General features: G+C 44.1%; 1 protein-coding gene across 2 annotated transcripts; it reads right to left on the bottom strand.

Moving 5' to 3' along the window:
- Positions 1 to 1,494: 1,494 nt before the first annotated feature.
- Positions 1,495 to 23,178, bottom strand: KIF4A (kinesin family member 4A). 2 transcript variants are annotated; one of them, XM_054215078.1, is made up of 31 exons: positions 23,079 to 23,178; positions 22,734 to 22,877; positions 22,511 to 22,625; positions 21,628 to 21,818; positions 21,243 to 21,335; positions 19,172 to 19,338; positions 18,825 to 18,919; positions 18,500 to 18,619; positions 17,339 to 17,514; positions 16,276 to 16,337; positions 15,451 to 15,586; positions 14,874 to 14,932; positions 14,560 to 14,665; positions 13,825 to 13,890; positions 13,333 to 13,518; positions 12,581 to 12,684; positions 12,126 to 12,270; positions 11,525 to 11,635; positions 10,661 to 10,744; positions 10,023 to 10,136; positions 9,624 to 9,779; positions 9,114 to 9,208; positions 8,545 to 8,674; positions 7,535 to 7,705; positions 7,032 to 7,139; positions 6,207 to 6,284; positions 6,016 to 6,117; positions 5,224 to 5,385; positions 3,743 to 3,862; positions 2,880 to 3,002; positions 1,495 to 2,275 (listed from the first exon to the last, which is right to left on the bottom strand). In XM_054215078.1, exons 2-31 carry the CDS (start codon positions 22,854 to 22,856, stop codon positions 2,090 to 2,092), a joined length of 3,684 nt encoding a protein of 1,227 aa, XP_054071053.1. In that variant the 5' UTR covers positions 22,857 to 22,877; positions 23,079 to 23,178; the 3' UTR covers positions 1,495 to 2,089. The 2 variants fall into 2 exon arrangements, with proteins under 2 accessions (XP_054071053.1, XP_054071054.1); XM_054215079.1 differs by lacking the exon at positions 3,743 to 3,862.
- Positions 23,179 to 23,199: the final 21 nt, after the last annotated feature.

Here is a 23,199-nt window from a genome sequence, read left to right as displayed (position 1 = left end):
ACCACCCAGTGCCACCCCCTGCCCTGGGCAGGGACACCTCCCACCAGCCCAGGTTGCTCCAAGCCCCGTCCAACCTGGCCTTGAACCCCTCCAGGGATGGGGCAGCCACAGCTTCTCTGGGCAACCTGGGCCAGGGGCTCACCACCCTCACAGCAAAGGATTTCTTCCTAATATCTAATCTAAATCTCCCCTCTTCCAGTTTAAAACCGTTCGCCCTCATCCCATGGCTCCCCTCCCTGATCCAGATCCTCCCCATCCCTCCTGTAGCCCCTTTAGGTTCTGGCAGGGGCTCTAAGGTCTCCCCGGAGCCTTCTCTCCTCCAGGCTGAACCCCCCCAACTCTCTCAGCCTGTCCTCACAGCAGAGGGGCTCCAGCCCTCTGAGCATCTTCATAGTCCTCCTCTGGCCCCGCTCCAACAGGTCCATGTCATTCCTGTGCTGTGACTCATTTGGGACAGGCAAGGAGAGACAACCGCTCCCCAGACACCACCTCAAGCACCCAGCTCCTGACCACACGGGTGGATTATTTCATAGCCCTACCTACAAGTAGGACAAGTTCGCTTAAACCACAGGCATTTGTTACCCTTTGTTTCACCTGCACAAAGATTTGTTGCCTTTGTGCTGTGCCTTTGTTCTTCAGTTGTGAAATAATCCTGACTCACAGTTTCTGAACTCCCGCATAAAGGCTGGGAAGGTTTGTGGGACGAAACGGACGCCCTTCTGCTGGGTGAAGTCCTCACAGGGTACAAGCTTGTTCAAATGACTTCGAAACAAACATCTTACAACTATCAGGGACTTTTATATGCTTGAAAAGTGAAAAGATGACTGAAGTTGGAAGAGCAGTCACCTAATATTTCCTTATTGAGTGATGCACGTGTGACTACACGGCATTTTCATCTTGGGTAGTTGTCACAGGCAGCATGTGCCCAGGTCTCCCAGAGCCCCCAGCATCATTCCCCGAGCAGAGGCCCTGAGGTACCACAGACCAGCTGAGGCTGCACAGAGCATACCCGAGGAAGAAGTTTGTAATAGAGTGAAGGGAATGGTACCCTGATACCCATTTTATTGAGGAGAAACCATGCAGTTATCCTTTGCTGCTTACTAAAGGCGTGTCTGAACAGCTCCTGCCCAGCTGGCACATAATCCCTAATATTGCCCCAAGCCCAAGATAAACACAGAGGGCTCTCACAGCTCAGCATCCAGCTGCAAGTCACAGCCTAGCTGCTTTAGAAAGGAGAAAGAGAAGAAAGTACAAGCCTTCCCTTTTCTTCCTCCTGTAGCTCAAAAATTAGGATGTGGTGGCAAGGAGCGGGGAGGGGGGGAAAGGAAAGCAGCGGCAGCTGTTTAGGCTGCCTGGTTTTTGAGTAAGATTTTAGCTAGTCCTAGTGGCAGTCAGCACAGCAACTGCTGGAACAGTTTTGAGACCAATTTTAATTGCAGAGAGGGCAGAAGGCCTGGGTGGTTCATTGCACACAACGTGAAATTAAGAGTCGGGGGGTTTTGACAATTACTTTATTAAATCTACAAAACCAAGTTAAAATTACTACACTATTCACATAGGGCTAGCAAGTTTTTAACTTCATTGAACAAGGATAGAGAAACACTGACCATTTCACATCTGCTAGCTAGTTTAAGACTACAGACAGTGCCTCCTCAAGAGCAAGCACCAGTGGATCTCACAGGGCAGCTTGGAATGGCTTCTGATGCTCTATCGGACTAGACAGTGCCCAGATTTCCAGTGCAAATATGAGGTTCTTTCAAGATTACAGATTAAATTGTACCCAAGGTATTCACAGCTCAGGATGAGGAAGGCAGCTGGAATGAGGAACCTGGATAAATCACCTCCACTCACTACAGGAATTGCAGAGGAAAGAGTTTCTTACCATCAGGCTCAAGACCCACACACACAAATTTTTACAATAAGGAAGAACTAGTGTTTGACTCCCTTGCTGGTGATGGAAGCTGTCACACATGACAAAGGCTGTCAGGCATGACAGTCATGAGGCTTTTGGTACAGCAAGAGATCCCAACACTTTAAAAAGTCACCAGCAACACGGTCTAAAAGAAGCACAGGGCAGCTCCTGGGCTCATCAGTCAAGGTCCTCTTTGATAGGGGTACAACCTGCAAAGAAGCTGGTGGTGTTATTCAGCAATCTCTTCTTTCTCTTTACTAATGGCACCTGGTTCTCTTGAAGCTCCTCATCTCTCATGAGCAGGGAAGCAGCAGTGCCGGGCTTCTTCAGGAACACATCTTGGCCTGTGATATCTTTCAGGACCTATCAGAAAAGCAAGGAAGACAATTTTGGAGCTGGTCACTGCCCTGAAGCAGCCAGCCAGCTTGCACTGCAGCTTGGAGGTTGTGCACACAGAAGTTGATGGGCCAGCGTCAAGAGTTGCTTAATTTCTTTACTCAACGTCAAAATTCTAAGGACAAAGTCATGGGCTGAGCAGGAAGAGACAGCACTTGGAACAGGGTGCAGAGAGTACACATGAGATAAGTGAATCCATTTAGCCGAGGCAAAGTTACAGCTGCCAAGTCAGAGTACACAATGCCTTAAGAACAGTAAGTTTGGACACAGACAGATACGATTTTGTCCTACGAGCTCCTCAGTTACCAGTCTCGCATTGCTGGAAAGTGCAGCAGGAAAGCGTGACAAACCTGTGTGACAAAGTTTTAGTATGAAAATTAAGAATTCAGCAGACTCAAAATGTAAACACAAGCTGCCTTGACAGCTGTAGTCTGTTCAGAATTTTCCAGCAGCAGTCTATCATCTTGGGTTTGGGTTTTTTCTTCGCCCGCTTCTTTAAGATCTATCACTAGCCATAAACAAGGTACACACATTCAGAATCGTTGTTCTTTCTTACAACTTTAGACAGTACCTTTGTAGTCTGGGTGACGCACACAGGCTGAAAGAAGGTCCCTCCTGCAGTCAATTCAGTGTAGTCTTTGAGCATGAAGGAACCTTCAGAGTCCTTTGTTTGGTCCTCGCACACCGTGGCATCCTGAGGGGCAGTACTATTTTGAAGCACATCTACAACATCCATCCCCTTCTTCCCCACCAACAGCTGAAGAAATAGGAGGGGTCCCTAAACAACCTTCTCTCGCGTTGCAAAATAATTATTAGTACAGGATGCGAGATGCCTGTGTCAGGCAACGGGTTTCATAAAACAGTCAATGATTAAAGAATTACTATGGGAAGTCTCCACTCCAAAACTCTTACGATCCAAGAGTAACGCAGACATTTTGAGCAAGAGTTCTAATGAACCTCAGTTGCTGTTGAACCTTTCTGATGCTACAACACCCTCCCCAAGTTATCCCTTCCATTCTTTACAAAAAAAAAAAATCTGAAAATGAGTTAAGTTTTTGTGTCACCTGAAGCCAAAGATACAATTTTTATTTACTAAGTGCACAAGAAAGACTGAAATTGTTTATTTTCAGATTCACGTCTGACAACTGGCAATAGGTAAATCTACGTGACTCGGGACATCATGCAAATTTCTGTATTTAGTGCAAGAGCCTGGTACTGCAGTGGAAAACTTTGTACTCAATTACCACAGATGAACACTGAATTACAGTGACATTTACACGTGTTTCAGAAAGGTGCATATGCTTTGCCTTGACAAACCGCATGTACGCTAACAGCACAACCGCTTATCCCTTCATCCAGCTTTGCTTAAACACACGGTGTAGTCCGGATGTTGGGTGCAGGCCCTTTCACCCCCACAAAGGCAGCGCTACTCACCCGAGAGCCAGGGTCTCTATTTCTGCATTTCGCAGAGTCACAGCTACAGTCTTCAGTGCAGCCCACCCTCTGCTTCCTGCAGCCACACTGCCTGTTTCCACACCGGCCCTTGCAGGAACACTAAGTGAGAGAAAAGCTCTGTGCAGAAAGAGCTTCGGTGTTTTATAGACTTTATCTACATTGCCACAGCTGTCAACACCTGAAGCAATCTAAAGGACAGTAACCATCCCCAAGCTGCCGTGAACCTTTTATTGTTTCACTGTCAGTGCTGCATCCCAGGAAAAGAAACAAGGTCTTTCCGCCTACAGAGCCATCTCTTGCTTCAGCATCCCCAAAATAAGTATCTTCAATTCCTCGATCCCTGACTTCAAGCTACCCAAAAAGGATGCCAGTTTCAGTGTCAGTAAAACAAGCTAACGTTTATACACGAGGAGGCAAACCTGAGTCACCACACACTAGGGTCCTCTTGGTGGAGGCAACCCAATTTAGCTACTTCATGGCATGTCAGAGCAATGAATCTCTTTGCTAGTCTGGGTAAGTGAAACGGCAGCAGACTGCACAGAGCAGCTGCTCCATGCTACAGTTCTCAACTGAGCAGTAATTTACACTGGAGTGCCACTGAGCTACACAAATGAGCTCAGAAGAGCCAAGCGTCAAGCACAAACCCTCCTTCCTGAAACATGACCAAAGAGAACTTCCCAAAAACCAAACCACTAGTAGTACTGCAGTTCAGAATTTATCAGGTTGAAAAGCTGCAGTGAAAGGAACTAAAGTTAGACCTTAAAATTCTTAAGTCTTTCTGTGGTAACCGCTGACATTTCCAGCCACTCCATAGTGAACTATGTAATAATTCAGCCCTTTGTGAAAGGGGAAGAGCACGTCTCACAACGGGGGTCGAGCTTCATAGCTATTCAAGCCCCAAAAGGCACATTGGTTCAGTGAATTGTGTTCAGCACGTTCAAATCATCGCTTCCATGCCATCAGGAATTAACTGAGCAGCAGACTGACACAAACAGAAGGAGGAAGCTGAGGCTTCTGGCAGGACTAGGAGTTGCAGTACACCACAGCAAGAACAGTACATAGGAATACATCACAGGCCATCCTTTTTTCCCCACTCCCCCCCTAAAATAGGCTCCATGAAGGAATAAAGCTGCTGTTAGGGCTCACTATTTTGCTGCTGTCTGAAACATATGTCAGTTCAGCCACAGGCAGCAGGACAGAGCATTTATGTCTCTCAGTAGAACATGACTTGTCCAACGAAAAGCTATTTAGGAAGGTATTGCTGACTATAGGCAGCTTTTGCTCTTTCTTTCAGAGCGTGATAAATAACCAAAGCCAGCAGTATTATCATATCAAGGCTGCTCAGAACAGTAGGGGAGACTACAACCTCACTGCTGCTCTGTACACATATTAGATCCTTAGGGATACAGGCAAGTGATTCCCTTCTAGGTAACAACAAGTCAAAAGTAACTGGATCTTACCCCCATCATGCTTTTCTTTGTTCCTTTGACTGCTTTTACCGGAATCCAGTCTGCATCACTCATCTCCCCTCCAGACTCTCCCGAGTCAGAGAACAGCTCTTCCACATCCATTTCTGGAGTTGGTGCACGGGGTTTTGCTGTCGTTTGCCGGCGAGTCTTTGGCTACACGTAGAAATTACAAAGGTTGAGGCCCCAGAAGCAGTAACAGTGGTTTCCGTTTTATTAAGTCCCACCACTGTAGCCCCACTCCTCTCAGACAGCCAAGGCGGCCGTAGGGTTAGGGAGGAGACAAAAGATCAAATTGTCAGGATTAAAAATTTAACCGCTCAATTTAAACTGCTGGAGTTTATAAGAGAAGAAGTTGAAAAATCCTTGGAAAATTAATAGATTTCCGTCACAGTCTTGCCAAAGTAGTTTTGTATCATTTATTCCTCCCAGCGCTAAGATTTTGCTCTTTTGCAAGGCAATAATTAAGTTTTCTATGACAGGTGCCTTGCTCCATGATTCAGAGACTGGAAATGCTACAGAGAAAACAGGTCTGGGGTTTTGTTTGCCTTTTTCTTTCCTCCAAAGATTGAGAACCTCGTGCAAACTAGTTTCAGAAGTATTCTGAAAACAGAAGCCTTAAGGACTGCCTGAGGCAGAGAACAGGCACACTTCAACAAGCCAAACAAAATGCCTTGTAAAAAGCAACTTGGGAGAAAGAAACCAAGATTACTAATAGCCAACATTAACTTTTGAAGAGAACCCAGGTAGAATACAAGCATGAAAAATGATATGCAGAATCTTTACTTTTGGTGGAACATAATCAAAAGGAGATTCTGGGGACTCAGATGGCATTTGCTGAATGTGACAGAGCTTCTGTCCACTGGCAACTTGAAGGAGCAGCATTTTCTGTGAAGAGGGACAAAAGTCAGCTTTGCAAAATACATTAACCCAATTGCCAAGAAGCTCTTATGACGTACATCTGTACAGATCTCTACCTGTTTAAGAATGTCATTTTCCCGGAGAAGTTCTTGGTTCTTCTCACAGATCTCCCTCATTTTCTCCAGCTCTTCCTCCTGTTTGCAAGACAAGATGAAATCTGTAGGCTTATGCAGGGGTAGCACAAATAGTTGTTTGGGACAAGTTTTTCTATTTGGATCTTTCTTGCAAGAGCAGAGGGGTTTCTTTGATCAGCTCTGACTTCCAGATCAGGAAAATCATTAGTACCGTTACCTGTTTTATGCATAACATTGCCAATAAAACAGAGAGAATGTGGTCCTTTCAAAGTGACCACTTAAGATCTAAAACTCCCTCTATTTCTAAGGCTTAGCCCCAGATTAAGTGCACCTAGTGCTGATTTTGCTTAGATACAAGCAAAAAAACACTCTTGCCCTTCCACAAGAGTTTGCTACACCACTCAATTCTCTTAGCAACAAGAAGAGGTGCAGCTTGCTTATATGATCGAGGTAAAGTTCTTCCATTGCTGATAGCATACTGGAGCTGTGATCAGTAGAGGATTAGTAGTAGCATGATGAATATCCTAACTAAATATGTTCTGAGCATGGAAGAAGTTGCTTGAGCGGGTTAGGTTGTGGTAGGCCTCGTGGCTGCATTTATATTTATTTAATGGAAGAAGATATATAGGAGAAAAAACCACAGGCTTCTTCAAATTTGTATAGCAACTAACCCCTGCAACTGAGTTGAGTAATCTTAGCTACAAATGGAAATGCTCTGTGTGTCTGCACCTTCCTCTAAAGCTACTGTTCCAAGTAACAGGTAGCCCTAACGAGCACCCCCCCCAAAGCCACATCCAGACACTCTACCTGGAACTTGAGTCGCTCTTGCAGCTGTTTCTCCTGCTCACCTAGTGAATCTTCCAATTTCTTCTCTGCTGCTTCTTTTTCCTGCAATTGGCTAAGCAGGTACAGAACCTGAAAGCAAGTTAACATTGCGGAGGCAAACAGGTGTGAATTCCTGAAGAGACATCTGGCAGCCCAGCCAAAGACCTTGACAGTTTCAGAAAGATTCTTTCTGCCACTTCCAACATGTTTCTACTTTAAAAGTTATCTCGTGCTCAGGTGTAGCATCCTCACTTACAGCATTGTGAAAAGTTATTCACTAAAACAGCTTGCATAGGACAGAAGATGAATAGGGAGATTTCTAGGGCTTTTGTCAGCTATACTGCAAGAGTCTAGCAAATCTTCATCAGATATACAGCAACGGATTCAGCACAACACTTTGCCTTTATCTTTATCTCTGAGCAGACCTGGGAATCAGAGTTTTCAGACACAGGAGCTCTCAAGATTTCTATCCACTTATGCTTTACCTTTTCCTGGTGGTGTTGTTCCTGCACCAAAAGCTGATTTTGGAACTCAGCCTCCATCTCCGTTACGTGGTTTCGTTCTTCAATCAGCATCTTTTGAATGTCTGAACAGTTGGCTTTACTCTGCTGAAGGCTGCTCTCCAACTTGCTTTCCTGCACTTTTGAGGAGACCAGCTGAAAGACAAAAGCAAGATGATTGCTGGGTCAATGAGTTCCGCGTTTCGTAATGTCTGTTGGGGCAGACATGCTTCAGTATGAAGGCAAAGCATTTCTGCCTCACTTCCAACCACCCTAAGAATTTGGACTGGCCATCAGCAACAGCTAGATGACACATTCAGAGCTAGAAATCTGACAGCCAGCATGGAAGGGCAAAAGAGATAACAGGAAGTCTTGTTAACAGTTCTAGATTAATGCCCTTTCCTGCAGCACCTTAAATTCAGGTATTGGGGGGACCTCCAAAATGAATGGGCTCTCATGTTATCTCCTTCACTCTTTTCCTTTAATTTCCAAGCACTAGGGACTGATATACAATTCTGCCATTCAGTCGCTTTCCTTGATTCCAAATTAGTCCAATTCCTACTCTCTCCCATCCCAACATCCATTCTACTGCTTTTACTCTGACCTCAGAGTGGTCCCCTTGTTTCCCTGCAGATTGACCACTTGTTCTGTAAGTATTTTTAGGTACTCTCTCTTCTTTGGAACTTCTGAAGTTTGCCTCTTCCCTTTTACTGTTCCATGCCAGCCTTCTGTAAGTGCAACTTTAACTGATGTCTCCAGACCTGTGTCTATTCCATTTCCCTCTTCCCTGTTCTTTTTGGATTTTACTCCCCAAAGTGATCTACAGTACAGACTATTTTAATCAGAAGTCAAGGGAAATAAGCTTCATCTAGCACAGCAGTGCTTCACTTGAGTTCATCTCTGCTATCAGCCTGTTAGTCACTTCCCTTCATTCCTGGCTAAGCAGACTTAAAGCCTTTGTTTTTAGTGATAAAATAGGAAAATTCAGAATTTACCTCTCCAAGGAGATACTTCAAAGCACATTTAGCCTCTAGAATTGTTGCAATACTGTCCCAACGCTGTTTCACACGATCTCCATTGTCTGCGTCTAAGAGTTTCTGCTGCAGATCCGCTATCTGGGCACTCCTTTGGAAGAATGCATGTATTTGAGGTTACAACACAGGAGAAAGCCTGGACTGTTGTCTGGGATAAAATTACTGTTACCAGAGTATTAGACAAAAATAGTTCAAGTTAGAATTCTGACTGCTCTGTACAGCAGCTGGAGTCTGCAATGCTGTTCCAGGGAGTTTCTCCTCCCCTCCACACTGCCAACTAAAAGTGCAGTGTTTCCCTCATAGAGAGATGCTCACAAACAGTTAAGAAAAAAAAGCAATCTTAGTGACTGAGTAGTGTCCTCATATCCCCACATCTTGGAAAAAATCAAACCAGGAAAACCACATGGTCTTCTCTCATCATTTTTAGTGTCAGTGTATAAGTTATTTTACTATGAGAGTTCTAGACAGAGATGAGGAAAAAAAAAAATGGAGGTAAGGCTGTGCAAAAAAACTTTGTCATACTGCCTTACCTGAGCCCCATCTCAGTTTCCAGGCTTTCTATCTGCTTCGATATGGAAAGGTCCATCTCCGATGCCTGCAAATCTGCGAGGGAGTAGGTGCGTCTCTAAAAGAATTGCAGTAATGGACAGAAGTGAGCAATAGGTGAAGAAATGCACACAAGACTGGGCTTTCATTTACAACCATTTCAGCAAAGAGAAGCCATACTACTATAAAAGCCTTCAAATATCTCTCCATTAGTTAAATTCCTTTGTTCCTTCCCAAAAGCATCAACTCTGTAACAAGAGGTGTAACCCACTCACATTCATTAGATGCATTGCATTAATTAACAAGTTACTTCAGCAACTCTGTTCTCTGAAATGCCAGAGGACAGTAACAACGTTAACCCTTTCTTCCAGAAAGGGAACCATCTTCATCGCTACCTTCTGAGGGAAAAGGTCAAACAGGAGTCAATAAGTTACGGTACTTGCTGAACAGCCAGAGGTGTGGGACAGGGAAAGTGGCATTTCCCTCTCTCTTACCCGGAGCTTTAGAGGTGGGTTTTCCCCGGCCTCTTTCTTCTCTTTAAGCTGAAGGAGCTCCTGTGCCAAGATCTTTCTGTCCTCCAGGAGGTCTGCAAGGTGCCATCGAGCCTCTTCAGTACTAACAAGTACCTCTACTTCATTTGCAAGCCAGCTCTGGAGGGAAAAAAACCAACCCAAAAAAACAGTATAGTGGTTCACTGTAGTCTCAACTTCAGGACTGAATCCTTCTCCAAAATGCCTTCACAGACACACTGAATAATCACATTGCCTCCCTTAATATGTAACTCCATGTTCCTCCCCTCTGCTCTCCAGCCATCAACCCCAGCAGCATCTACTGAGTTAACAAAGCTAAGTTTGCCCGTTGTTTGTTGGAATGCCCAACACGTTGTCACCCACCTTTACTCGGGCAGCCACTCCTTCCATTCCCCGATTTTGACTCTCTTTCCGTTTATCTGCAGCCTCCCGTTGTTTCTGCAGAGCATCCTTTAGGCGCTTATTAGCGGCTGCTGCCTGTAAAATATTTTACACAAGAGCTGAACAGTAGTTACTTCACTTTATCTGCAACAGTGGAAAACATGAGGTATTCACGGTGCAAGCCACACCTTGAGACAATGAGAAGAGAGCATAAGCTTAATAAAACTTTAGGATTAATTGAAGACTAGAGTCCCTGACTTAGTTTCCTTTGCTGAGATTCCTAGTTTAAAGAGAATCTGCTGCTAGGCCTAAAGGTAGAAGAAAGCATCCAAAATGATAGTCCACCCAAGCTCATTTTACACTTTCTAGCTGGGGTGTCTGTTATAGATTTGCCACAGCAGCCTGATGCTCAAAGGGTAATTTACCCTTTAAGGATCAGATCTAACTAGAATGCCTTAAAGGCTACAAGACAGATTATTTTTCTACAGAGAGAAAGGCACCTATTTCCAGACGTCTAAACTGCTTTCAAGAAGTTTCTGCATATGCTATTATAACCTCCAGCCTCCTTTGCAGACCTTTAGGAATTGGTCAGGAGTTCCTAACAGATATTGGCTCCTTACCTCTTCTGTTTTGCGCCGAAGTACATTGGCCTGCTTCTGGAAATCTCGTTCTAGCTTCAGAAGCTCATGTTGTCTCTTGCGATCCTGCAGGGAAACAGTGTTAAGACAGATGGGAAAAAAAAAATTAAAACCAAAATCACATGTCACATTAATACCTATGGCCAGTTTCACACTTCTTGGAACGAAATAATTACATTTTCTGTTCTGCAAGGCAAGTGCTTCATGATAATGATTTCACTGATCATTACAAGATTTAGCCATGTAACGCCTCTGAGAGCAAAGGGCTGTTAGGCTTAAAGCGATTAGAAGAGGCTCCGCGCTTTCCATTAAAAAGGTTTAGGAGCCTAAAGGCTATAAGAGATTGCAAACCAAGAGTTTGAGACTCAGCATCCCAAAACACTGAGGAGCATACTTATTGGAGTAAGAATTCCATTGAGACCAGAACTCCAGAGGTACAGACGTTTACTGTCCATCACACTTGAATGCTACAAGCAGCAGGATTTCATTACCAATTCTGTTTACCTGCAGATTCAATATTCCTTTGAAAGTTTAAATACCTCCCATTTTGTGGCCAAACCCTACAACTTCAAATACTTAAAAGTATTCAATAATTTTGCCTTCTGCTTTAGAGCTGAATCATGACAACTGTGTTTATAGCTTTAAGATCTCCAGACATAACCAAATGAGTCCATCTACGACAACTGGTGAGAGGTGGCAGCCATATGAACTAATGCTATCTTCAAAGCATTCCCCAGATGCTTTTCAGATGCTTGCTAGTTAAACAAAGCCTTGCAGCAAACACTTTAATGATTTGTTTCACTCTTCAGAGGGAGGTGCAGTTTTGGGGGCTTATTGTTTGCTTACCCGTTCTTTCAGCTGGATCACTTCCTTATCCTTCTGTTGTTTCCATTGCCTGAATTTCTCGGCATCTTCTTTTATTTGGCGCATCAGACGTACCCTTTGGTTTTTCATTTCCTGAAAAACAGAAATGGCTGGAAGACTTGTCCAGTACTTGCATTCCAGGTAGTTTCAAACCACATTCCCATAGCGTGTCTGTCAGGGGTAGGGAGTGGCAGATGGGAAATATTACAATGTGCTGCCCACTCAGAGTACACGCCTAAGGACGCTCTCAAAGTGCTAAAACCCAGGAATTTGTCTTTTAAGGCACAAAGGGAAGACAAACACATACATGGTATACACATGGAAATCAAAGAGAAGTCAAGTGATTTGACTGAGGCAATACATTATCAGAATAGCCAGAAGACACTTTGGACTTTTATTCTTTCAAGTTTCAAGAGCCACCCGCCTGTTGTACTACACTGGCAACAGTGGTCATATAGCCAAGGGAGTCTTGCCAAAAACTGGTGTTCTCAGTCTAACAAAACCGAAAGCGAGTGCCTTCTGTCTGGAAGCTGCTTTGTCTACACCAGAACAAGCCTGAGAACTGCATGCTAGGGTTAGTTACCCTGATTTCCTGGTTCAGTTTGGAGACGGTGCGTTCTGTAGATTCCTTCAGCTTTAAGAGCTTTGATTGCTCATTCAGCTTTTTCTTCAGCTCATTAATTTGCCCTTCCAACTCCTGAAGTCTTTTGCGACGCCGTTCACTGAGTCTGTAAAAAGTCACACTTTAAAAATAGCCCCCCCAATTATTGTTATTCTCAAACAAGTACTCTCCAACTTTAGAGACACCTTATGAAAAATAAAGCAATTGTGTATTATCGTCTTTCCCACTGATGAAAGCCCACTCTCAGGCTTCTCCGCAGTTCATACAACTCACATGGCATGTTAATGGGATGTTCTTGCATCAAAATAAGAGCTTTTACAAATACCAGAAGCAAGCGCAAGACCATGAAATTTCCACAGGCACATTAACACAGTTTTCAGTGCTATAAGCCACACAGCTTGCATTGTCACTCTTACTTGGCTTGGTTGACATCCTTCTTTGCCATATGCAGAGCAAGGATGACCTCCTCCTTTTCTTTTTGCAAGTTGCAGACCTCCAATTCCAGATCCTTGATATTTGTCTAGAAAGGACAACAGCAAGCCTCCAAATGAAAACTTTGAAACTACACTCCAAGACAAAGCTTTAAGACAGTAGGCCTTGAGAAACCACGTTGCTTTCCAACAGGCTCTAAACCACCTTGTCTAAAAGCAGTATGAGTGTCAAAAGGCCTAGTCCTCCATGCAGTGTGATCTTAGTTGGCCCACAAAAGCCATTGTAAAGCTGAGCAATTTCAGAGATGGGAGATCCCAGCATCGCTAGTGAACAGGGGAAGCCAGGTCAGCTAGCTGTACTGAGAGTTAACAATGAGGTACCTGCATTTTGGCTTGGTGTGGCCAAGCCAACCTCCGAGCAAAAAGCAGAGAAGCTCATTTCATATAGAACAGCTACGGGCTAATAGATTATTTCAGGGAAGAGACCATCTTCTAGTGCTAGAGCTATTTGTAGATAGCTGGGCATGGTCATCCCCCCACCTTCTGCTGACACCAGTAGTTGACTGCACCCCTACACGCAAAGGGGCAGCGACCAGCTTAAGGAGAGATAAACCCAATAAGAACATGCTCATGAGAGGACAGATCTCCTCTCTTCCTTCCTCAGCATGCAGTAACCACATTAACTAAGAAAAAGACATTGAACGTAGTCTTACAGGCACTATTTCAGAAGAGCTTACCTGGTATTGGGACTGGATGGGCTCCAGCTGACTATCATTCTGTGACATTTTTTTGGCAAGTGCCTCTTTCAGAGTCAGGGCTTTATTCAATTCAAGCAGCTCTTTGGACATCTGTGCTTGACGGAGGGCATGTTGAGTGGTGAAGTCATCTGAGGATCTCTTGGTAGCCTGGCCCGTTTCTACTTCCTGAAGGAGACACAGCAATGAGCTGGAGAAGCCAGTCCAAAGCTCTCTAACTATGCGATCACAGTTCTGCAGAACACTTCAAATTCATTTTTGACATAAGAAATTAGATATTCAGAAATGAGAAAAGGTTATTGATCTTGGACACGTTGAGCAAATAGGAGCATAAAAAGACAGCACATAAAAAAGTGACACATCATTTACCAAATGTTTGGATTAGAAAACTAGCATGAGGATGCAGATAAAAGGAGTGCTGGGATAAAAACATGCCCCTCTTAAGGTCTGCAGTGCTGGACTCCCCTCACTTACAGCTGTAGCATCCTGTTCAGAGTTTGCCATCTCTGCAGCAGCTTCCATTGTAGCAGCATTTTCACTCTATATAGGACAAAGAACAGAAAATTTTGGTAAAAAGTGAAAGGCAAAGTAAAATGAAGCTGTTGGCCTGTAATGACAAAGCACAATGTTATTCTCCTCTGTCCAGAAAGCTCTCTTTGGAAAGAGGATGCCATTGTCTTCCTCTTTTAGTAAAGTGAGCAAAATCCTCCTCAACTAGCTGGACAAGGCATTCTTTCTAGTCTTCCCTGAACTCCAGCACCAGCAGCCAGCTCCTCACAAGAGTAAGGAGTCTGGGAACCGGGGGAACGTCTAGTGAGGGAAAACAGAGAAGTTCCTCAATTAGACAAAGAGTTGGCAACTTCTATTTAACAATTTCAGATCTCTGCAATTTGGGTTGCTCATCAAAACTACCAAGTGTATAACTCTCCTTCCAACTTCTGGATTGTAAATCCATGCTGATCTCCCACTATCACATTCTTTTATGCAGTCACTCAAACACAAGTGGCCTTTCTGCAGCCTCAAAAGCACAGCAGGACAGCTTGTTTTGAAGTGGATATCAAGAGTCATTTAATACTTGTAGTTTCTGGGCTCCTTAAGCAAGGCTTCTGCAGAGTGGAATCCACTGCTCAGCAGATCGGCAGAAGAACCCTAGGTTTCATTTGTAAACTGGCTTGGCACACACTTTTCTCTCCCTAAATTCAGGCTTACCTGAAACTGAGCCAACACTTGCTGCAGATTGCGAATCACCTCTACATTCTCTTTTAGCTCCTCATCTTCCACAGTCTCTACCAGCTTCTGCAGATCAAGCTTGCATCTGCAATGCAGACATGGGAGTAAGTCCATGAGTATTACATGGCACGTTTGTGTCACACAGGCCAGTAAGGAACAACTCTCCCCACTGAACATATAAATGAGTTCTGGATGAACAAACACAAATTGACTGTATCCAGTTTATCCCAACAAAAACATTTAATCCTGAAGGACATTTCCTCAGCATGAGTAGGGTGTGGAAATAGACTTACACAGCATGTTGCTGAAGTTGTTCTAGTTTGGCATTCATCTTCTCATTTTCTTGTTCTGTCTAAGAGAAGTCAGAATTATACTGACTTGTAGGAAAAGCCAGATAAGAAGCCAGAAAACAGCTAGTTTATTTGTAACAAGAGATATTTGTCAGTCTGCAGCAAATCAATATATTGAAAGATCTTGCACGATCATCCCCATTCATTTATTTAGACTTAACACCCTTTTCTACAGGAATACACACAGCACAGTGAATCAAAACAAAGCAGAACTGGGTGGGGAAGAGGGAAGAGAGCGCACATGTGCGCAAGTGCTGGTATTTAAAACATAAAAGCCACAGAAAGGCTGAAAGATTCAGGTCTACTTTTCCCACTGAAGTCACCAGATCTATAGGCTCTCACAGGCTCTGGAAGATTTTGTTTCTGATTGAGAGACAGAGATTGGAAATAAACATAAAATTAACATTAAAGAGAGAGATTCCTAACATGCCATTAATCAATAGCAGCTCATGTACTAATCTTCAGCTAAAAGGGGGAAGTCATGCAACTTCAAGAAAAACCCTGGGTTACTGAACCTTACCAGAATGATCCTCTCCAACATCTGTGCTGTCTGACCAGCAGCCTCACTCAGCCCTCGGCTCAGCTTTTGATTCTCCTCCATTAGTGACTGGTTCTTCTCCATCAGGGACTGAAGATTCTCTGAAGGTGCCATACTACTGTAACATTAAGGACCAGTTTGCTTGTGAACATGACCTTGCTAGAGGTTTGCAATAGCACTGAAACTACCTCCCAGTTCCCTAAGTAACTTACAATAAATATAGGTTGTAGCACATGAACAGAAATAACTGGAGGAAGTCTAATCTGAATTAAATGTAAGTAATACAGCATGCCAAAAGTAGGCATTTGCAAGAGACAAAAACACCATTTTGAGACAGTAATGCTGCTTAGCCAATGGCAAGTCTGTAAATCGCATGTACTTGGGTTTTGAAACACCGTCAGAAAACAACACTTCCACAATCCAACTCTTCCCTGCATTTTGTGCTTGTAAGAACGACGAAGATGGAGGTGCCCTACATTTAGGGACAGGGAGGTGAGGAATAGAAGAGGGATGGATCGGTCTGAGAAACAGATACTTAGGAGACATTGCCTGGTTCCTCTCATTCCTACAACTGATTTTTGCAATCTTAAGGGGTTTGCTACAAAACTAAACACATACCTACATGGTATTTCAGTAAACATTACAAAAAGAGCAAAAAGCCAAAAACCTCTTGTCTAGATCCTATTAGAAAGCAATCAGTTTGCTCTACCTTCACTTTAGAGCACTGTGTGGAACACAGGAGATCTAGAAGCTTCACAGGTGTGTGGTGGCCATCAAATACATTGAGCATTAATATTCAAATCTTACTTGATAGACACTGGGAGGGTCCCTCCATGGGCCTGTAGCAATAACACCTGTAGCTGTTGAACCTAGAAAGACAAACAAGTACTGCTTGTAAATCTCTCCCATATAGTAAGTAGATGATTGAAGGAACACTATTAAGATCCTTAGTCCTAATGAATCACCTTTTACCACAACACAATTGTCCTTTTACCACTGCCTGTGGAATCGCATTGCTGTGGTATTTCAAATAATTGACTCCTAAAAAGCTACCTTCTCTTTGTCAGGAATGCATGTTAAGTCACTCACAGCTGACATACTGTTCTATGCAGGGTGTCAGAGACCTTGCTGATCCAAAGGGCAGGTCTCCTAGTTGGCTGAACCAATGCTCTGTTTCTACCTTTCACGTGAGGAAGAGTCAGATCACTTGCCTTCCTAAATATGCAATCTGAATTTACGGTACATTACTAAACATTCACTAGGCTTGGTGAACACTCCTATTAGATAAGCAAAACTACCTACTTGCTCCATTGTGAAACCAGATTAATGAGTTTTCCTATGGAGAGGTAGCATGAAAGACTATCACATGCATACTGTCAAGTAAGCACAGCAAGCCTGGTTAACTCTCATCAGTAGACAAGCCCTTGGGCACTTCTAGCTTTGAGTTCAACCAGTTCTAGTTTAGGCAACCTATTTCCCTCTGAAGCTGACCACATAGGAACACTCTTCACTTCCCACTCTGTGCTGGACATAGACAGATGATGTCAGCAAGGCAACCATCATTCTATTCCTAATTTTGCCTGTAGTCTAATGACACGGCAATGATTTGTTCAGTGGAAGGGAAATGCAAATCACACTAACATTACCATTGTGTTATGGCATTGAATAGTTGCTGTAGAGTTACAAGAAATATTCATGTATTCCCTTTACAGCACTTCCACAGCCATCTCAAGGCACAAAGAAACACATACTAAATATTTTTTTTGCATATTTTGCGTAGCTAGGCATCCTGTGTCTTTGCTTGCTGTTTACTGAGGTTAGTACCAAAGGGACAGATCTACTCCTTTCACATGAAGAAAGCACCCAGTACCTGCTGCTTTAGATTATGCAACTCAGCCGCCTGGGGATCAATGTTGACAATTGGTTTATTTTTTATTTTTCTTGCTCTGTCAGCATAACGCAGAGTATTTAGAGTTTCTTCTAGGTTGGAATCCGCTGGGCTCACACAGGCAATCATGAGAGTGTGGCTGTTACCACCCAGAGAATCTGAGAAGGAAAACAAGGCAAAATCAATGCTTTGAGGGCGAGCAAGAATGACTAGAAAGATATTATCATTAAGATATCTAAGACCACATAAATGCATCTCCATACTACAGCTAGATATTTTCTAGCTGTAGATATAGAAAGTAGAAAATAGCTAGCTGTAGTTGTGTGCCATTGCCATCTACTTTCTCCTCTGCCCCAGTCAGTACTATAGTAAAGAGCTTTTTTCCCAAGGCCAAAGTCCCAAAGTTATGTCTCATCTCTAAGCACTGCTGATTTCACATCAAAGTGCCCAGTAATCTTGTTGTCCTGTTGAGTAATGTCTGTAATTACTGTAATTTCTGTATGCCATTTCTGGCATAATTCTTTCAGGTTTTCCCCTCCCTTCTTCCACACAGTAATACTCAAGACCTCCATGGGTATCCAGACATCAGAATTCACGCTATCTTCCAATTTAAAGAATTACTGGCTAAGTACATATTTGTTCAGATCATCAAGCTGCATCGCATTTTAGCTTTTGGTTTTATGTTAATACATATTGGCTACATAAAACTTTTGATCAGGAAAAAAACAGGGCCTCGCATCCAGCTCTGCATAATCCAGTTTCTTTTTATTAGGTATCTTCAGACATGAAAAATACTGAAGAGCCTAACTTTATCTACCAAATTATTTAACTATAAAAAAAGTCCCAGTAAATTGCAGTACTACAGCTAGGCCCATATTAAAGGCTAATTTAGATAAAATTTATTAGATCATCACAACTACAGAAGAATAAGTACCACAGACTAAATATTCAGACTAAGAAAACAAACCAAACATGACATGCACAGCGAAGGCACAGACAGCTTGAGATTTGTTCTGGCTGCGATACCCTCCAGTACGTAGCTATAATCAAGGTATAAGAATAGGTCTCTGGTTCCAGACGTAACTTCCCATCCTCCTTGAAGTGCATCTGTGGATTTAGGCTTTATTATCACCTGTTTCTTACCTTGCAGCAGTCTCGTTAACTTTGAGTCTCTGTAGGGGACAAAACCTCCCTTTTTATTTTCGTCACCAAGAGCACTAATTACATTCCCCAGGCAGAGGAGTCCTCTGTTTATGTTGATGCCTGCATACAAACAGATGACAGTGAGTAGAGCTACCTCAACAGCTAGCAATTGGGTCATTTCCTGTCCTTTAAAAAAAAATTAAGATTTAAAAAGCACATTATAAAGGTTAATTAAAGAACTGCTTTGCTTTTCTTGACAAGAACTCAATTTATTAACTCAAAGATGATAAGAAACCCAAGCTATACCAGTCCTTTCCCTACAGACCTTCTTTTAGTCGGTCTCCCTCAGCCTTGGTCTTCTTTTGTCTCTCAGAGCCAGCAAGATCAACCAGGTGTAGCTTGGAGTGAAAACTGCTGTTCCTATGGCAGAAAGAGACTACTTTACTCTCTCAAGTAAACATGCAGTTCGGGAAGGAGCGGTACAGTGGTTACTACAGTTGAGCTACCAGGCTGAAAAATATAATTCATATCAGAGGCAGCCAAATACAGGAACTGCCTCAAGAGCAGCTCAGCTGAGTTCATCCAAGATCAAGAATGAATGACAAGACTATGAGATTTTGAGTAAGTCTGACTCCTAACAGCTGCTAGGAGTGGCTGCACAATCACACTTACTTGTCATTTTTCTTCTTCTGATCAATGCAAATGGTGAAGATGGCATGCGACCGTGAAGACTGGGAGTTCATCGCTGTGGAGGCCACCGTTCTGGAATTGTTCCCTTGCTCCAGGCAGGATACAGTATCTTGGGCACAGGTGACATTTCTTTCCGTTAGCCCTACAATCTGTATCCAGGAAGAAAGCATTATTTAGCTTCCCCTTCCTCTTCATCCCAGCTTACATTAGAAAAATTATCCTCTGTCTTAGACTACAGTAGATAAAGTGAAGTCTCTGTGTAAATATGCATTCACAAGAATCAGTCTCACTTCAAGCCAGAAGCTTGGTATGGATTCGCCCAGAAAAAGTTTGTTCTGAACTTCATATCAGTAACATTAAGTCACATCAGCTCTCCCTCATCCTACTCCTACATACACACACCGAGTTCCTCTGTGCCTGCTTGAGAACCAGCTGGGTTATGGGATGGAGACAGGACTCCTCAGTACTCTGTGGAGATATCCCTCGGATATCCCTGGTCAAGCTGGAAGCTGAAAGTTGTGCCAGTCACAGGCAGAGGAAGATGAAAACTGACTGATGGGGGTGGGGACTTCTGTGAATAGAGTGGAGGGGAGGCAGGTATTAGGGACATAAAAGACAGAGGGGACTGAGAAGTAGGGGCTGATCATGCTCCTTGGCAAGCTTGCACTTTCCCTGGAGGGCCTCTCTCCCTGGATCACAATGCCACTACTAACACATAGATGAGTCACACCCCAGTACTTCAGAGACGACAGGGAGCAGCACAAGATTACACATATGTCGTGGTTTTGGCCAAATTGGCCAATGGCCGGCAACAGATGCTGCCCCCCAGCATCTTGTGCACAGAGAGGAGGAGGAGAGGTTTACGAGTTTAGAAGAAACTAAAGTACTTTAATAAAATAAAAAGGAAAATAATGAAATAGATGCAGTATATATAAAACCCTATTAAGGTCCCAGGATGATGTCACTGGCAGGCACTGGGGAAGTCCTAGTCTGGGCTCAGCAACAGGTCGGAACCAGGTTCCAAAGTTGGAGTGAGGAACACTCCGATCAGGATCAAAGGCAGATGAACAGACAGGGTCCTCCTTGGATGTCAGCCATTGGAGGAGGAAAGAGCTGACCCTTTGATCCCTCAGCTTTTATACTGAGCATGGGGCAGATGGGATGGAATACCCATGTTGGTCAATTTTTGGTCACCTGTCCTGTCCGCTCCCCCCTGCAGGTGGGACCCCTCTATGCTTTTCCACTTCTGACCCTCTAACAGGGAAATAACGAAGTCAGCTGACCTTGGTTGTTAGAGCAATAAGTATAATCAAGAGCCTCTCTGCACACAATTCCTTGGCACAAACTGTCTTATCACTCTGAACGAACCGTTTCAGACACAACATGCTGTTAGTTTCAGAGAGTTAGAAGAGGCCTAGCTAAGAAGTAAAGTTACTGAACAGAAAGTTGGTTCTGTTTTACCTCAAAGCAGGACAACATAACAAAAAAATTAATGGATCAGAGCTACAGGTGTCTTGCACACCTAAGCTGTGCGTATGAAAAGCTACCCACCACTGCAAACAGAAACCGTATGAATGAAGCACAATCAATGGACAGATGTTTAACTACAAAAGTATAAAGAACAAGCAGTAGCACAAGGTTTTCCTTTTACAGTACACATCTGTATGAAAAAATAACTTGAGCACTTGAATAGTTTCCCTTCAAGATCCCTTTGTTGCACACTACGTCTGCTAAACTGAAGAGTACAACTGCAACAGAGCTTGAAATTCGGTGAACTGAAATACAACATTCTCAGATATTCACCTAAATCAGCCTTCAGAAAAAAATCAGAATAGGACTTGCAAGTGGCTTTGTTGTGAACGTCTAACCCTATTGGTGTTACCCTCTGAGTAAACTTAAGGATCGCCAATAGCTCAATTTTGAGAAGAACGAGTAGTTGTGATCATTTCACATGCACTTGCAGTGCTCAAGGAGTAGGACAGTTGTTTCACTGCAACATTCATCCCAAGCCACATCAGCCCCTTATATACCTATACCTAACAGGGCAACAGACCTTTATGCCTTCTTTCGGATCTTCCCGTATGCTGATTTGAGACGACCGTTCTCTTGATGGGCACAGTAGGTCTAGAATATCCTCATTGTAGATCTGAAAGCATGAGAACAGCAGTTCAAATTTAGCGGCCTTGCAAGAGAACAACTCGCATAGGGAAAGAGGTACAGTTATGCTGAAATCATGGCTAAATTTGCACAACATTCTGTTCATTTTACCTTTAGAGAAAGAGACCTAGGACTCAGAACCCAGTTCCTGACAAGACCTTATGTAGTCTTAGGTTTTGATTTAGTAAATACCTATTACTTGAAGGAGGTGGCATCATTAAAGCTCACTTTATCTGCAATTCGTAACTTTACAATAATTTGAAAATCAAAACAACTTTTACCTCTAGATAAGAAACTTTGAGGACGAATTCCCAATCCTGCCTTTGCTCCTTCTCCTTAAATAGCAGTTTGATTACCCGGGGGATGACACCCACATTAGGTTCATGCTCTTGACTGGCAGTGTAGGTACCTCCCATAGAGTACGTTTTTCCAGACCCTGTCTGTCCATAGGCTAAGACGGTAGCATTATACCCTGGAGGAACAAAGGGCACACAGATCAGATGGTCACGTGGGAACCAGAAGAAACTTTGACGAACAAGGCTGCATTCTAGTAAAGCATCCTTCTAGAAGAGCACTGCCCCTCGCTGTCAGTTTACAGCAGCTCTATGTGTAAAGTCACAGTTTATTTGAGTATGTCTATAAATGTGACTTTATTGTCACAGTTAGCAACATCATGGGAAAAAAAGTCAATTAAAAGCACCCCAAAGCACAGATAAAGTTATTATTCCAGCTCTTCTTTAAGACTGCACTGTTGCTCTACTAGAGCTAGTCATAGAAACACAGTGTAAGTTCTCTGTCATCCCAGCTGTTCTGTAGCATTGGCACAGCTTCTGGCATAGGATGCTTATCAATTCATCCTATTATTCTTTATAAGAGTCTTTTGCCTTACATAAATATCTTCAGGAAGCAAAATCACCCAGTGAACACACAAGTCATTTTGTTAGCCCCGTGCAGTACAACAGGTTGTAAACAAGTAAGATCTGGCATTTCTCACTAGACGATGGAGTCAGCATCTAGACAGCACAGGATTTTATTTTCTGAGAAGGCCAAAGAAGAAACGAGTTAGAATGGAGAACTAAACAGTGCAACACCTCCTTTCACACAGCAGAGCCCACCAAAACGCCCAGTATTCTAAATGAGAGCTTGACCTCAGTTACCACAAACCTTTGAAGATGCCTCGTATGAGAGGGGCGACAGCTGTGTTGAAGACTTCCTCTTGCTCAACAGAAGGGTCGAACACATAATCATATGTGAACGACTTATCATTCCCTACGACCACCTGCGGAGGAGAGGAAAACAGACAGGGCTGACCACGCCGCCCCAGTAGCAAACCCCGGGGCGGAGGGGAGGCGAGGCGAGGCCGACCCCCGGGCGCAGCCCCCCTTACTTGCGGCTCCCCCGGCACGAAGGACAGGCACATCTGACACCCTTCGCTGGTCTCCTTCGGCACCAAGGGACGGCAGCGCAGCGCCACGCGCACCGGGATCACCTTCTCATCTTCCCTCACCATTTTCAGTCACGGCAGGCCGCCCTGCGGAGGAACGAAGCCGGGTAAGGCCTCACCGGAGCTGCGGCCTGCAACCCCCGCCCGGCAGCCGGAAGCCTAGCCCCGTGAGGCGCCCTGCCCCGAAGCGGGGCAGGAGCGGAGGAGGGTGGGGGGAGAGCGGCGGCCACCAGCCCGGCGGCGGCCGCGCCTGAGGGGAGCGGGGAGCGCGGCCCCGGCGGGACTCACCTGGAGCCGCCGCTGCCTGTCGCGATGGCGGCGGCCGCAACCGCCAACATTCAAACCGGGGCCGCGCGCCGCAACAGCCAATGGCGAAGCTGAGCGTCAGGGCGCGCGGCGGGGCGGGGCG

Source organism: Rissa tridactyla, chromosome 9 (assembly GCF_028500815.1).
Source record: "Rissa tridactyla isolate bRisTri1 chromosome 9, bRisTri1.patW.cur.20221130, whole genome shotgun sequence".
Taxonomy (NCBI): domain Eukaryota; kingdom Metazoa; phylum Chordata; class Aves; order Charadriiformes; family Laridae; genus Rissa; species Rissa tridactyla.
The sequence above is the reverse complement of the archived record's forward strand: the minus strand, read 5'-3'. Positions and strand labels throughout refer to the sequence as shown.

Excerpts from the sequence above, each read along its gene's own strand:
- KIF4A (XM_054215078.1), bottom strand. The coding sequence starts at position 22,856 with ATGGTGAGGGAAGATGAGAAGGTGATCCCGGTGCGCGTGGCGCTGCGC. Across the intron at positions 14,666-14,873 it reads CAACTTCAGCAACATGCTGT|ATGCAAGCTTGATCTGCAGA; the intron begins GTAAGTCTATTT and ends TCTGCATTGCAG. Across the intron at positions 12,271-12,580 it reads AAGGATGTCAACCAAGCCAA|ACTCAGTGAACGGCGTCGCA; the intron begins GTAAGAGTGACA and ends GACTTTTTACAG.